Source organism: Mesoplodon bidens (genome assembly GCF_964165515.1).
Source record: "Mesoplodon bidens genome assembly, chromosome: 6".
In the NCBI taxonomy this organism is placed as follows: domain Eukaryota; kingdom Metazoa; phylum Chordata; class Mammalia; order Artiodactyla; family Ziphiidae; genus Mesoplodon; species Mesoplodon bidens.
In genome coordinates this window covers 96,072,730-96,089,916 of record NC_138162.1, presented here as the reverse complement: position 1 = coordinate 96,089,916, position 17,187 = coordinate 96,072,730, and the positions used below count along the sequence as shown (strand labels likewise).

The 17,187-nt window shown below is 43.7% G+C and overlaps 1 protein-coding gene across 2 annotated transcripts in view; it reads right to left on the bottom strand.

Annotated features, from left to right (window-relative positions):
- The window catches only part of FAM120A (family with sequence similarity 120 member A), a 106,486-nt gene that overhangs the window by 49,359 nt on the left and 39,940 nt on the right, over positions 1-17,187 (bottom strand). For both annotated transcript variants that reach the window (XM_081237485.1, XM_081237484.1), the window contains exons 5-7: positions 16,557-16,653; positions 4,824-4,921; positions 4,300-4,577 (exon numbers count right to left, since the gene is read on the bottom strand). In XM_081237485.1, coding sequence (XP_081093611.1) covers positions 4,300-4,577; positions 4,824-4,921; positions 16,557-16,653 — 473 coding nt within the window. The remainder of the gene's footprint in view (positions 1-4,299; positions 4,578-4,823; positions 4,922-16,556; positions 16,654-17,187) is intronic.

Genomic DNA, 17,187 nt, shown 5'->3' with positions numbered 1-17,187 from the left:
ATATAGCCTGAGGTTTGGTTTTGTTTTGTTTTTTACATTTTAACCAATAACAGAGAAAGAAGTATATGCTGATGATACTCTAAGAAAAGGAATAGGAAAAAAAAGTTATTTAGTTAGGCAACACATTCCTTTCTTATTTTACTTCAAAATAATTGGTCTGGAATAGCTGCCCAGGCACCGGCCTATGTCCTTTGACACACAAAGAACCACAGCAAGAGCAGCAGGCTGCGTTTCTACAGAAGCGAAGCCACCAAGGAGACTCAGGACAGCTTTAGCCCTGGCCGGGACACCCGACTCACCATAGCTGTGTGCAGGGGGCCTCTTGTAGCCTGAGACTCCTTGTCTGGCACAGACCTGCAAACCCTGCAGGGACACGTGCTGACTTCAAGAGAACAACAACCCAGGAAGTCCATTCCAGCAGTGCGATGGGAAAGACACCTGGACACTCCCAGCTGAAGAGACTAAAATGCCAGGTAAGGTATTAAAAAAAGGGAGGGAGATAAAGGACAGGGCCTGCCGAGTGCATACATACACACATACAGCAAAGGTGCCACCACCTGAACCTGAAGACCAGCCAAGAGGCACTTTCACACCTGGCAACTCCTCCATAGGACACCTTAGCATGTACTTCCTTTCACATCAGAACATTCTTTGGAGTGGCTCCATGGTATTCCCTATAAAGGAATGTCTCTATTGTCTGCATTTGGGGCATACACAGATCTTTTGCTCTTAAATGCTCCCCCACACCCACCTTTGCACACAGACGGCGCAAACCCTCCCAGGAGGAAGATCCACAGCCCTCGGACACCTGTGGGTCACGGTGACCACAGAGACCGAGGACCTGCCAGGAGAGCCTAAACCTCGTGTCCCACCAACTCCACCGATGTCCCCCACTGAACTTTATCTTTAAAAACCAATGTTTGCCAATTTTATAGGTTAAAGAAAGGTACCTTGTTATGTTTTAAGTTGCATGCCTTTGATTTTTTTTTTAGTGAGAGTGAACAACATTCTTTCGTGTTATTGACCATCTGTGTTTCCTCTGTGAACTGCAAGTTTATATTCTTTGCCATATAAAGCAGTTATCTTTTTAATTTGTAGGAAGCTGGGTGGTTTTTTGGGGGAGGGGCTTATTTGGGGGGGTATTTTGGGGAGGGTTATTCTGTAACAGGCCCCATTACCCGTCAGCACCATCCTTTAAAAAAAAATGCTACTGCTTTTCCACTGGGGAAATGAGGTCATTTATTTTGTGATCTCCCATATTCAGGATTCTTTCCCAGTACTGCGGGGAATATGGTGGAAGGAGTGCAAATGCCTGAGGGAACTGAACAAGAAAAGGGCACACCCAGCCAGGGCCGGTGCAGGCCTCCCTCCTCTCTATTGTACAAGTCGGTGTCTTGGGGTAGGGCAATTAAAAATGTTTCTACAGTCAATCTGCAGAAGGTGGTACGACCAGAGGCACTTCAGTTCAACTGTGCAGTAATTTCCCCAGCCCAATGGCCTGGCCACCCAGACACCTGCCCATTCCCAGGACAAAGAGCACCCAGATTGGAGCAAATTCATTTCCAAAGAAACACTGGGATCTTTCTAGCCCCAGGACCACTCCAAGCAAATACTGTGGATGTTTCCCATCACTCTTAGAACAGAATTCAGAGTGTACACCACCCAGCCTCCACCTCACTCGACACCACAGTCGCATTGGCTTCCCCTTCCTCCACCCCGCACTCGTCCAGCTCTCTCCCGGCTCCGTCACGGCTCGAATCCCGCCTCTCAGGAAGCAATCCCTCCTCCAGACCAACTTGTCTGGTGTCTGCCTCGCATACTCACCACTTGGGTTATCTGTTCGTTTGTCTACGCACTTCTTTGCAGGCCTCCATCAGCACGCCATGTCTGCGCTGCCGGCCGCTATGCTCACCGGTAGATGGCAAGTGCTCAGGTGTTGCTTGGCTAAATGAATGGATGATTTCTTTCCCTTAAGACCATCCTGAGAGCACAGTGCAGATCCAGGGGTCCCAATTTCAGTCCACACCAAATCCTGACTTACTGCCCCTACTTAGTTTTTGAATTAGGAGGGCAATTCCCTGTCCTAAGCATGGCCTCAAAAGTGTACACACATAACTTATTCGAACGGAATCCTCACCCTGAAATCATGAACACTACCCTTCTTAGCATCCCGCCACAAGTAAGGGATGCCCATAATCAGATCCTACTCTGCCTGGCTTATGAGCCTGAAGCCTCTGGTACAAGCTCCCTATCCCCTTTTCCTTCCCTCCTCCCTCTCAATTTTAACACACCTATCTCTTATTTGTTACAACAAATGGAAAAACAGATTCAAGGAAATGAAAACATTGCTACGCCACGTAACTTGATCCAGGCTTAGCAATCTTTCAATTCCAGATTGTGGATGTGCTCTGCCTTTTTTACCACATTTCACACCACGAGAGGGTGAGGTGCCCATGCCATCCCCACATATGGAGTTCACCTTCCAGAGGCTCCTCCAGAAAAACAGAGTAAAAATGCCCCGAGTTGGGGGGTACCGACAGTTAGGTGCTACAGAGCTCAGAGGTAGGAGAAATGACTAAGATTGAGGAAAAGCTCCAGGGAAGGCAACACTGATCAGAACCTCTGGGAACAGGGCAGAGTTGAGTATGCACAAGAGAAGGGAGCGGCTCTCATGCAATCTTATCCACTCAAGTTCAACTCATATCCTAACAGGGCAGCTTGCCAAATTAAGCAGGCAACTCACATTAGCTCAGCATCCCTACCGGGAAAGAACAGGATCACCACTGGACCTCCCCCAGACCAGGGCCTCTCCTGGCTCACAAAGCTCATCACCTGCACAGGACTCCAAGCCACAAACAGTGGCTTTGTGTCCTATTTCTACCTGTGTTTCAGAGTCTAGAAAGAATGTTTCTTACTAAAATGAACCTGCCTATAGATATCTTGGTCTTGCTGACATGAGTCAGTTATTAAAAGAAAACTCATAGTTCCTTAGTGAGTGAAAGGGCTCCTGAGACATCTATCAGCTGTTCTCAAACTTCTCTGTGCTGAAGAGTCACATGGTCTCATTTACACTTGCAGATTTCTAAGCCCCAACACAGCAATTCTCATTCAGTAGGTCTTAAATATATTATCTTTCTAGAAGGTTAATTTAAAAGTCTGAATGCTAAATTACAACGTTTTCCTTCATTTCAGAATTGTAGGACTGCACATACAACAAGTAAATATTTATGCATTTTATGCTTCTCTGTTTCACGATAGCACACATCCCCGGCTGGCAGCAAACTCCCCAGTAACTGCCGCCCAAGGTCAGCAGACTTAGTGCCCATTTTACAGATGGAGAAAAAGAGGACAAAAGAGGAAGAACCTCTGGCTTCAGGTGACACACCCATAGAATTTGCAGGAAGACTGGAAACTGTGTCTCAGATTTTCATACAGCAGAAACTGACAGAGCAATAACTGGCCATGGGCATTTACTGAGAATCAGAGTTCAAACCGAGGAAAAAGAGAACCAGATGTAAAGAAAAGAAAGACTCTTCCTTTCCTTTCTTCTTTCTTTTTTTGAATCAGGTTTCTTAGAAACATAAGATTATGTAAGGGGAGGAGGAGGACTGTGAATTTTAAGACTTTCTCGATCAGATTCTAACAAATTTAAGTATTTGAAAATGCATTTATTCAGGGACACACATTGTTTAAAATACTCCTTCTACAGGGAGAATTCCAACCTGGGTCTGGCAGCTTTCCATGGTTTTGGCTGGGTGAACAGTGTTATTTCAAGAACAGTCCTATGAGCTGCTGAGTTGGGGTTCAAGTTGCTGAATTCAGGAGGAAAGGAAATTCTGGTTCCCCCTCAATCCAGGAGCCAAGAGACTGAAAGCCACAGGAGTCTAACTTAAAATGCTTTCTTGGGGTGGGACTAGGGGAATCACAGCCCAAAAGAGAGTAAGGGTCAGGCAGAACTTGACCAGATAACAACCACGTTTAGTGGTCACACAAACTAATTTTCCTAAAATTCCACCCAAAAAGAGGCGGGGCGGGTGGGGGACGCCAAGGCTCTGGGCTGGCATAGTACAGATTTTCAACCTGGAAGCCTCGAGGAAACATCTAACCTTTTCTTTCGGTCTGAGGAGTCTTGGTCCAAGCACAGAGTAACTGTCACCTACCTATAACAAACAGCATGTTTGAGTACAACCATCGGTGCCACGGGCTGGCCAGCCAGAAGGCGGCTTCCCTGGGGACTGCAAGCTACTTAAGAAGCTGCTACACTTCCGGGAAGCACCAACTACTCCATACACCACTCACTTTGCAGCTCCTCCACTGCCTTCATCATTGTCTGAAGATGATGACGTAGAAGAACCAGGAAAGTATGCTGAGTCCACGTGATTGGGACTGCCGCTTGGAGCTGGGTTGATCGGGGAGGACCGTTCATACAGTGGGGTATGCTTTCCTTCATGAGGAATGTTACTGTAGTTCTGCTCCGTCAGATTCTTTCCGCTGGTTTCCAAGGTGAGAGCCGGCTCAGCGAGGCTGTATGGGTGTGGACCCTGGCCCGGAGCACCTGGGCTGGGCACCTGGGGGGCCTGAAACAGAGGGTATATAGATCACACATGCATACACACCGCTCGCATGGCCTGGAACACATTAGCATAACCCGGCCTTGGCTAAGTTTTAATTCAACACACACTGTGAAGCAGGTGCTTCACATATCCTGAGTTTAAGAAATTATTTTAGCATTCATTAAGATTTGATGCATATGCAGCTTTCAAGGCAGCTGTCCCGCACCAAGGCTGGGCAGACCAGCTGAGGAAGGAAAGGAAAGGCCTTACCACAGGCTTTGCTTGCAGAGAGGTCTGTGGAATGTTGAGCATCTGGGGGGGGACATACGGTGGCACTATCCCAGGCATTCCAAACGGATTTGGTCTGGCTGTTTCATCAATACGGAAAGAAAACAATAAAACAACTGTGAGCAGGAGGACATTCCCCAGGGCACAGCAGTGGCTAGCACACATCTCCATCTGTCTTGCACCTCCTCAGGTGCCAGCATACCAGTGGCCCCACTTCCCAGAAACCTTTAGAAATTCATGTTTAACATTAAAAATACTTAATCTTATGATGACCAATTTTATACACTGGGGCTAGAATTCTAACTTTCAAGAGTTTTCAATTCATGTCTGATGGTGTTTTTGCTTTTGTCCATTTCCTTGACTGCCTGGCTTGTCGCTGTCTTTAACTTAATAGGTGTTCTTATTCTCTCTCTGCTCACTGCTGACAAAGCTGGAAGCCCTGTAGTACTCTAAGCACTAAAGGAACAAAAGAAGGACACAGCACTTCCCCTTCCATATGTGAAACAATGGAATTTTTCTATTTAAACTAAAATTAGGTTCGTAGCTACTAGCACACTTTTAAATACAAAAAGTGAAGTGTGGTAGTCACTGCCTATACTTTTGGTTTGTTTTCATTGTTAAGGAAACCATGATCAGCTTACACATGCATTATACATGCACTGCAGGGTCAGTAAAACTTGGGGTTTTGTGCTCCCTTAGAAAACGACTTTATAAAACCTGTTCTGATGTATGCTGGCATTTGTCCTTCATTATCCTCGTGCTAACTTGTAACAGTGAAGCACAAAATGGAAGCCACGTAGAGAAGTGGCCCCAAACACAACGTCAGGCAGGAGTGGGTCCCATGTCAGCTTAAAGACATGACATAAAGCAATCAACTCGGCCCAAGGTTCAGAAACCTCCATATCCACAACACTCAGTCACCTTGCGGGTCTGAGGAGAGGTGGGGGTCAGCACAAGCAAGGCCCCCAGCATGTGGTGATGGGGGATGAGTGTGGTCTTCATGTCAAAGACACTTCAAAATATCATGATTTACTAATGTGATAAAAATGAGGAGACTCTTCAGGGCTTCGTTCACTTGCTGAACAGTTAGGTGTGGCGTGCCTGAGAGGACAGGCTGCGAGGGCCAGCCCAGGGCTACTACAAGACCCGGGGGTGTCATCAGGACTCAGACTGCAGGAGACACAGAGATAACACACCCAGTGAGAACACACAACAGACCCTACTGGTGCCCCCACAGCCACACCGTCTCTTCCTTAGGTTTCTTTTAAAAACAGAACAAAACCAAGCCTAGAGCTACCTCAACGCGAACGTCATTTATCAGGAAGAGTGCTTTTCTAACCTCAAAACCTGAGGGACATCAGGTGAGAAACACACAACCCATAAACCACTACCAACTTGTCAAGAAAAATAAACACACATTTAATTTAACTAAAAAAAATAATAAAGTGCCCCAAACCCTCCCTCTCGTTCTCTGAAAGGAAACTCCCACTGATACCTAACCTGAGGCTCCCTGAGCCAATCCAGTCCTGGGCTGCAAGGACACTGGGAGCACTGAGGCTTGGGCCGTTGCTCACTTCTTACTACCCCACAAGACTCATGAGCCTCAGAAGCCATGATCTGTTGGAAGATCCCATCTCAAGCGCCTGGTGCTCAAGTTGGAAATGCCATAGCCCTCTGATCTCAGCTTGCACGAACAGAAAGCTTGGCCCAGCTTCCACTTTCCACTGAACAGAGATGGCTGCGGGACAAATAGCTGGGAATGGTGATGCTGGTACGTGTGCATGTGGGGCTGGTGTCCCATCTACACACTTGTCCACACGCTCACATACACACAAATGTTCACCACACAGACACACATGCACGTTCGCCTGCACTCACACACACAAGGAGACATTCCTGATCAAACAGTAAGTCCGTGAGTTATGAACCTCTGAGTGTGAGATACGTGATGCCGTAACTGTTAAAGTCCCTTCTCGGGTGATTCTGAATTTTAGCCAGATTTTGGGTGAAAGAGTATTATGAAATCCACTCAAGCTCTAATGCTGTAACTTAAATCACTGTAAAAAGTCTAGTATACAATCCCTTGTAGCTGATCTGCCATACTTAACTTCAGAGTAATAAGAATGAGAGACTGGACTCTTCAATTATGCAGCAGCATTCAAGTGAAGATGAACATTTATGTTTCACTCTATTTTTGGCCATTATATGCTACAAAATTCTTGAAAGCACAAACTTTCCTTAAAAAAAAACCAAACAGGGCTTCCCTGGTGGCGCAGTGGTTGAGAGTCCGCCTGCCAATGCAGGACACACGGGTTCGAGCCGTGATCTGGGAAGATCCCACATGCCACGGAGCAGCTGGCCCCGTGAGCCACAATTACTGAGCCTGCGCGTCTGGAGCCTGTGCTCCACAACAAGAGAGGCCGCGATAGTGAGAGGCCCGCGCAACGCGATGAGGAGTGGCCCCCACTTGCCACAACTAGAGAAAGCCCTCGCACAGAAACGAAGACCCAACACAGCGATAAATTAAAAAAAAAAAAGAAAAAAAAAAAAGCCGGTGACACGTACGTGTGCCGAGACAGCACGATTTGGAGAAAAAAAAAAAAAAAAACCAAACAAAACCAAAAAAGAAACCCCCCAAAACAGAAACACACACAAAACTATAACTTAAAAGCAAAGATTTCCAAGGAAAGAACATTTTCTAAAATCATATTTCAATCACTGACCTCAAATAAACCTTTGAGAACCCACAGGACTAGTTACTATTCTATCATAACCTAGTCTATTAAGTGAATTAATTTGTCTACATTTCTCTGATGGCTGCAGAAATGCGTAATAAGCGAGGGCCTGCCTCTGCATACTGCATGCCTTCTTATAAATCAGTTCTTGTTCTCAATGCCCTCGTGCAGCTAAGCAGAGTCATTGTCTGTCTTCTGTGTGACAAGGACATCTTTCTCAGAATTGACACCAGTTCACAGAGTGGAGATTAACACCACCAGTTTCTCATTCTCTTCCTTTCACAAATACTTACTAAGAGAGGTAGGCCTTTGTTAGAAAAGTATGCAGAATGAAGACAGACGAAAGGGAAAAAAGTATTTAATTAGTATTTGAAAAATATTTTCATAATTAAAAAATATTTAAATATTAAAGACTTTGAGAATAAGAGAAAGAAAGCATGCATTGCAGCCCTTACAGCTGTGCTTAGTTAGCTGTGAACTCTCATAGATAAGACACTCTGTGCAGTACCCACTCCCTTGAATTACTTACTGTGCCTGTATGAAGCTAACCAGCTTTTCTCTAAATTAAAATAAGATTAAAAGAAGGAATGGTGTTAACCAAAAACTCTACTGAGAACTAGTCACCCCTACCCCAACCTAACAAATATTCATCTATTACTGGGCACGTTACTGTGAAGATGTTACATTAAACAAACAATAGGAACAAAGTAATATTTTTTTAATTCTATAATTTAGACGGGTGCTGATGCATGATTTTCAAGTGTTACACAAAAAACATAGCTTTGAACATTTAAAGAATAAATAAACCAATATATTCCCTACCACCAACACTAGTTTTCAATGCTTGCAAAAAAAACAAAGCAAAATTTTCAAACTATGTTAACCATGTTGACATATTTACTCAATACCAATATTCTACAGAACTTAAGGTACAAAGTTATATGAAGGAGAATTCTACGTAATTTGTTTTCATCCCCTCCCAAACGAATAGCTTCCGAAGGCAAGCTGGGGTGGGGGACAGTGGGAACCAACAGGACACTGGAGTGGCCTATGAAGCCTGGTAGGCCGGGCATAGCCAAGGAGGCATGGGGCTTTTGGGAAGGAGGAGACAGAAATCATCCCAGCTTTTAGAGGACTGAACCTCGTCAGTTTCTAGTGAGTACCAACTCCCAAGAGCTCAGAACTGGGGCAGCTGATGCCTACCTGGAGCCACAGTGCTGGCAAGGCCGCACAGGAAGAGTCAGAGGCCACTGTCCAGGAGAGAAGCCCTCACAATGGAAGGCTAAGTGTAGGGCAAATTACAGTAAGATCATGAATAAAGCAAGTAGGCACCTGAAAGAATTATGAGCAATGAAAAAACTTAACCTAGGGAAGCACGTTTCAGATGAATATATCAATAAACAAGACCTTTCTGAGAACTAGAGCTGTTCAACAATGACAAGGGCTGCTTTGACTGCTTGACGGTTGGTGTAGGAATATACCATGGTCAGGAGGTATCCTGGTGCTTACACAGCATCCCTGGTTATCCAAATCTCTTCTGTCCTTGAGTTTAGATAGCACATCTGTGGACCTCAAAGGATACAGTATTATTCAAATCCACGTGATGCCTGAGTCTTAAAGAGCAAGAGTCTGAATAGTGAGAAACTTATCCCAAATTTTATCCAAATCTATTAAATTCCTGAGTTCACTTAATCAGGTTTGAATCGTAGGCGTTAAATAGCAAAAGAAAAGAACTCTTAAATCTCATTCAGCCACCTACATGGTTTTATAAGTCTATGATAAATCAAGACAAAGCAGTTTCTGTCCATCTGTGAATTCTAAAAAGCACAACCTAAAAGAAAAGTTTAAAGGCCTTTATTTGGAAGTCACTGATAAACTGAACTAGCAGTCCCCTTCTGTCACTGAATACTGAGAAGCCACCAACAGACCTGATGACAAGCTGTGCCCATCTCAGGAAGACACACCTTGCAGTCTTTTAAACCAGATGGCAACTGAAAGGAGATGTATTTTCAGTTCTTCTAAAATGACCAATTTTCAGGTTTTTTAAAAAACTGACCTTTCAAAAACCCTTAAGAGCAGACAACCTATAGCACTGCATACCACATCAACTGAAATAAACTGACTAAAAACTGAATGAAAGGTCACAGGAACAGACTGAGAGAATCCACTCATCTACATAGGAATCAAGGAGGAAGAATAAGTGGACTTCCTATTTAAAGTGATAGCATCTTAGCTTCTCTCTGGCAGCATCTATTCTGTCAGACCCCTGGGGGCTTGACATCAATGCCATATGCATTAGCTTTAAAAAGATAAAAATTGAAAAAGACGAACATGCACACATCTCAAAAACAGCAAGTACAGAATGACAGGTACAATACAGCATTTAATTAAAAATCAAAACACTATGATTTATTGTTCCATATATGAGGTAAGGAACTATAAAAACCATTAGAGAGGGACAGACATGATTTTTAGAAAAGCCTAATGTAGGGCTTCCCTGGTGGCGCAGCGGTTGAGAGTCCGCCTGCCGATGCAGGGGACACGGGTTCGTGCCCCGGTCCGGGAAGATCCCACATGCCGCGGAGCGGCTGGGCCCGTGAGCCATGGCCGCTGAGCCTGCGCGTCCGGAGCCTGTGCTCCGCAACGGGAGAGACCACAACAGCGAGAGACCTGAGTACCGCAAAAAAAAAAAAAAAAAAAAGAAAAGCCTAACGTATTTCTTTAAAGACATTTGTTAAACCTGTTTAGTGGGTACCCTAATGCTCATGATACTATCCTTTGTCTTTTTCAGTTACATTTAAAGCTTTCCATAATAAGAAAGTTTAAGCAAAAACTTTGGAAAGAGTGGGTTTAGTAATCAAAACTGTAAGAATGAATATTATGTAACTTGCCAAATTTCAAAAACGTATTAGTAGAGTAGGGTAACAGTATAATATCATATACTTGGTGACAAAACATGTTTAAAGTGACAATTATATCAGGAGAAAAACTGAAAATATTCTAGTGATGACCACAGAACATGGTTTAGTAGATTACAGCACATCCCCACTGTCGAACATGAGACAAGCTTTAAAAATACTAAGGCAAAAAAAAAAAAAAAATACTAAGGCAAACCTTTGTGAAGTTACAGGGAAGCTCCAAAGGCACACCGTTGGGTAGAACAGGGCAGGTTGCCTTATAGTATGTGCGGTCAGTCCCACTATGGGTCCTGCGGCCTGGCTACAGCCAGCACTCGCAGCAGGAGGCCTGTGCCACCCCTGCATAGTGAGCCTGGGCGCACGGACGATGGCAGGTGGACGAGGTCCTGAGGGCCGTGTCACCTGGCGTAGGGTAGCAGTGACGCTGAGGAGTTCAACAGTTCGGGCCACGGGAGCAGCGCGGGCAGTGTTCTGATCTCTCTCACTTCTTCTCCCCAGACACATGTGTACATGCCACCGCCCTCTACTCTGGGCAGGTCACACTATGGACTCTGCATGACCTCCATGTCCCACAGTGGGCCCGAATGAGTGACCTTGGGTCCTGGAGACCTAACAGCCTCTTTCTCACCAGCTGAGGAAGCCCAGCAGGTGCCACATCCTTCTTCACAGACTGTGTCTTCATGTTCAGGGGGGTCATTTCCTGACCATCCCCTCTCATGCTGGGAGTGTGTGTTGTTGGGGAGGTAGAGACGTATTTTCAGAAAGACTGTCAACACAACCTAGAAGCCCAGCAACAATCAATAGAACAGTTTGGTGAGCACTGTGCAGACTGTGTAGCCTCAGGAACCCGCCTTCTCAAGACACCAGAAAGTGATGCCTTCCAGTAAAGCCATGGCTCAGAATGAGGGCCCACTGACTGGTCCTTGCTTCCCCCTTACACTTGAAGACGCACCTTTCTGAGCCCTGGTCCCAAGAGCTGTGGTCCAGGAGCACCAACTATGGAGTCTAATTGTTCCTGTTAAGACAGCAGGCATTTATGTTCTCTTGCAGATGGGTCACCAGCGGTTGGCACTGAAGTCTGCCATCTGGCATTTTGTGAATCAGGATCCTCTGACCCAGTCAGGTAGAATGTGGCCAGCCTTGGGGGCCTGTCAGGACACAGGCTGATGCAGGCCCCTGACCTGGGCAAGCCCGTCCAGATAAAACACCCATGGGGCCTCTCTGCCAGCACCTAGGAAGTTTCTATAGCCAGAGGTCCTTTCTTTGTGGTCACTACGTAGAATTTGTTCTTTGCTTTAGTGGTGACAGCTCCTATTTCAATATGGTTCTCTTTGCACAATTCTATTATTTGTTCATGCTGGCCTGCTGCCTGGAGGGCTCCCTTGGTCCCCATCAGACCCCTACTCCTCTATGCTCTGAGGGACCAGGGGTCACTATTACCTCCAACCTTCCATCTCCCTTCATAGCCCCCTCTCAGCTTTCATTATCCACCTAAAAGTTTAAGCATGTTCAAACTTCCCTCCCATTTCAAGCCCCACCCTTTATGGAAGCAATTGGAGGTGGATTTGGAGGACTGGTGCTGGCCACCTACCCCACCCTCTTCCATATTTTACAGCACAGAAGAAGCTGCAAAGCTAAAGAACTATTTTTCCTAGGCTCCCTTGCACCTCGTTGAGGATCACGCAGGCACCCGCACCTGCACGGGGTCTGGGAGCTGTGAGTGCCACAGAAGCCTCCTCCTCATCTCTGCTGACAACTGTTCTTGCCACGACTCCTATTCTGGCTGCTGCACTGCTCTCCCTGTGCCCCCAACTCCACCTCCTTTCCCTGATCTGAGGTACACCATCTCAAGACCTCCATACAGAGGGCCCTCCACAGAAAACCTCCCCAAGGCATCCGACCTACTTCCGCTGCTCCAATTAGTACTCAGGGTACACACACAATAGAGAAAAGCAAGGGGACCATTAATACAAAATTCAGGGTGCCGGAGTACAGGGGAACATGACCAGGAAGAGACAGGGATAGGACTCTGATACTAGTAATATTCCACTGATGTTTGTTTTATTTACTGTACAAATATACTGTGTGTGTGATAGTTTCAAAATAATTTACTGTACAAATATACTGTGTGTATGATAGTTTCAAAATAATTTAAGTTTTTACAATGAAAAATATCTTTCAATGAGCTTTCGTGGTCCAAAGTGTAAGCCTAAAAATCTAAGGCCACGCATGGCCCGACAAGCATCACCTGACCATTCCTTCCCTTGCTTTCCTGTGCTCCAACCACATTCTTCTGTTTCTTCTACATCCTGTCCTCTCACCTCAGGACCTTTACACATTCTGTCTCCTCTGCACATATACTTCCTCTCTATCGTCACCTTGCTAAATTCCTACTCTACACTCAAACCTCACCTGAACATTAATTTAATTGAGCAGAACTAAACACTGGTTTAATCAAGTATTGTTTTAACCGGGTTGGTCTTCCGTGACCTTCCTGTTCACATTCCTGTACGATTCCTCGTCTCCATCATCTACAAGGGCAAGGATGACATCTTATCTTGTCTACCACCCTCTCCAACACTCAGCAGAGTGCCTGGCAGGAAGTAAATACATCAAAGGCTCATTTACATTTTTCAAAAAATTAATAGACTATTATTTGAGCAGTTCTGCTTTACAGAAAACATAAGCAGAAAGTATATACCTTGCATTAGTGTGCTACATTTGTTACAACTGATGATCCAATATTGATGCATTACTATTAACTAAAGTCTACAGTTTACAGTAGCATTCCCTCTTGGTGTTGTGTATTCTATAGGTTTGGACAAACTTACAAGGACATAAATTCAGCATTATAGTATCATAAGGAATATTTTCACTGCTCTAAAAATCCCATGCTTTGCCTATTTATTCCTCTCTCACCCTCAAACCCTGGAACCCCTGATCATCTTACTGTCTCCATAGTTTTGCCTTTTCCAGCATGTCATATAGTTGGAATCATACAGTATGCAGCATTTTCAGATTGGCTTCTTTCACTTAGTAATGTACATTAAAGGTTTCTCCATGGGTTTTCATGGCTTAATAGCCAATTTCTTTTCAGCACTGAATAATATTCCATTGTCTGGATGTAGCAGTTTATTTATTCATTCACCTGGTGAAGGATAGTTTTGGCAATAATGACTAAAGCTACTATAAACATCCACGTGCAGGTTTCTGTGTGAACATAAGTATTCAACTCCTTTGGGTAAATACCAAGGAGCAGGATTACTGGATCTTGTGGTAAGAGTGTGTTTGGTTTTGTAAGAAACTGCCGAACTGTCTTCAGAGTGGCTGTAACATTTTGTATTCCCACCAGCAAGAAATGAGAATGTCTGTGTTCCACATCCTCACCAGCATTTGGTGGTGACAGTGTTCCGGATCTTAAGCTATTCTAGTAGGTGTGCAGTGAGAGCTCATCTATTTTTCACTGAGGAAGGCCAAGAGGACACAGTGCGTGCTTCCTCAGACTAACAAGGCCTCTGTTTTATTTGCGCAGCTTTTCACAAATACACTGGGATTAGTTCACGCCTACAGAGTCCACGTTCACAGACCTGAGGCGGGCCTCTAACGTCTCTGTTATTTGTTGTTTTAAAATTCTGCCAATGATTTTGGAGCACAGCTAAGGTTTAAGAACTACTTGTTCAACCAGGAAGCCAAATATTGCTGACAACTCAATTCTGACGTATCTTACATTTAGACTGCAGATCCTCTGGAGATGGTGGACATTAAGTGCTATGATGGAAAGGAAAAAATTATAATCATATCTAGATCCCCCATTCCCAACAGTGTTTCTGATACAGTAAATGCTTGAAAAATAATAATAATCTCACCTGTAACATTTAAAAAATCTATCTAGTAGATAATTCAGAAATATACATATATACAGATAGGTATTATATATTAAATATCCATAATCTATGTTATATAATATAGATAATTTCTGGGAGTTCATAGTACAAAAACAGCATGAGCTGGAAAAAATTCTTTTTCCACCCTGAAAAGGACCACACACCACGCAGACCAGGCCTCCCAGCAACGGGACAGGGAGCATGTGCACTTCCTTTGTAAATTCCACACCATCCAATAACAGTATGGAGATCTGAGGTTTTTTCTCAATGCTGCAGAGAACCACAAACTCCGAAGGAAAAGCATGGAAGACACAGCAGTCACCCCCCAACGCCAGTCCACATGGGGTCTGGCCAGGAAGGTTTTTCTTTTGAAAATACAGAACCCTGAGGCCAATTAGGCTTCTGAAAACTGTTCTGCGGTAGAATTCCAGCCAGATTTAGAAACCTCTGGGTAGAGTCAACTCTCCCCATTTTTCTGTAAGATTTCTTCAAAACTCTACACATATTCCAGTTTCAAAAATGATTAATACACACAGGGTCTAATGAACAAGAAAGTTATCTTCCAATATTGGTTCTTCAAAATTCTGAATGTGTTTTCCTGTAGAATAATATAATGAACTATGGTTGGAAAAGACCACTTATGACCTACCTATTACTTATAAGAATATTTTTGTGGAAAATATGTCTTAGGTTCTCACTTGGGATGCCAAGAAAGTATTTCCCCAACTCAGTGTTGCCTCTTCTATGCTCTTGATTTCCGTTTCAGTCATCACTCTCCATTTAGTGGGTCCCTAACAGCACATATAGATGAAATCAATGAGCACTATCTCCAGATACTTTTATTTCTTTATACTTATCAGAAAAAAAAACAATAAAAGTGATTTTTACATTAATCTGTTTCTGCTGGCTCCAAATTATGTGTATCTAACCTGAAATAAACCTTCCTTCCCAATCTTGCCTCAACCTCTCTCAATTTCATCCCAATATTCCAGGCCATACAGTGAACTCTACACTGCCCCAAACTTCCTGCCCTGTTGTAATTCTGTGACTGTGCTTTGTTAAGTCCCTTGCTGTACAATTCAGATTACTGCAACAGTCAGAAGCAATGGGAAATGCTTTATAGAAGGATTTGTAGGTAGTTATCACCTACATTAACCTGCTTGAAAACATCACTCTAAATACCCCAAATTCTTTACCAATTACACCACTGTTCTCCATAAACCACTGAGTGAAAGTGAATTCTAAGAGTATTGACTTCATTTATAAAATACTTACATCATAATGTCCTTTGATGATTTAATAAGAACATGAAAGCACTTTATAGAACAGTAAATATTTTTAAGAAGTTCAAACTTAAACCTAATTTAAAACTCACCTTCCTCTTCAGAACATCTTCCAAACCGTTATCAGCTCAGATAAATGCCAAATGTTAAGTCAAGTGTCTTTCTCTATCTTTTCTCTCCCCACATTTTCCTTCTCTTTAAATGTTCTAGTCCCAAGTATACTATAATGAATGTTTAAAGTACAATTGTCATATGAGGACTAGAATGTCACTACAGACAATCTCGGGAACATGACTTCTTTCATTACATGAAATTAGCACAACTGAAACAACGGTTGGCAATTAATGATTTCTCATAGCTTTACTGCTCTGGAGCCTACGAAAGGCAATCTCACTCAGGAAGGAGGTTGGTATTTAGGGTTAGTGCTTTACAACCTCCCATGAGATATTCACTATCAAGCAGCCTTCAGGCAAACAGTTTATAGTTGGTTTTTATTCCCCACTTTCAAATGAGTAAAATTTGATATTTTGCCCAAAAAGGCAACAAGAGGAGACACAAATCCACTGCGTTTATGAAGGCACTTATAGATCCAGAGCGTCTTCTGTGTCTTGGTGCTCTCTGCAAGAGGACACCTCACAGCCGGAGATTTCAGCGTCACCGTCACCTGCCAGCCTTGGTCCTCATGGCTGCCTGCTCGTCTGCTAAGTTTCCTCTTGCTCTTCAACACTTTCAGGAATTACCACGGAGTCTGCCCAGGAAGTTCTGCTATACTTATTTGTATAACTATAGAAATCTCAATTCAAAAGCATAAACCAACAAGATTACTGGGTGAATATTTAAATCTCTTTGGTTATTGCATGGTCAGCATCCGTCACAGAGGCTTTGAGTTACTTACCTAAGTAATGTGGTGGGTGAAATGCCATAGGCTTACTAGTCGCTGAATAATATCCAATTGCTCTCTTAAATCGAATGACTTTGTCATCTGTTCTAGACTGAAATAAACGCAGGAAAACCTTTGTAAATCAGTATGCCACTGGTCATGTGTATTAATATATTTCTATAATTCAGCACATGTATAATAATCTGCAGCCTTTCAAGCTAAATGAGAGTTTAGAATGACACTAAAATCTTCAAGGAAAATCGACGGATTATCATTAAAGAAACAAATCAAACATTCATTCTCTTAGAGCAATGTACTCATCAGAGTCTGACACGGCAGTCAGGAGACCTGAGTTCTGGGATGCAGTCCTCCAACTTTTCCTTGGCCAGGTCTCTGGTGCTACCCAGAAAGATTTTACTTTTCATCTCCAGCAAGTGGGGGAGCAGTTTTAGTTCTTCAGAGAGCAAACAGGAAGTCACACAAACTTCACCTCTTCTACTAACCCTGACCCCCCTCACATCCTTACTTTCCAAAAAAGGAAGAAGAAATCCCTGATCATCACCTGAAGGGATGGACAAATCAGAGATCCACAATTCCATTTGACCCATTTGATTCATCTGTCTTCTTAGTAGAAATCCCATTAAAT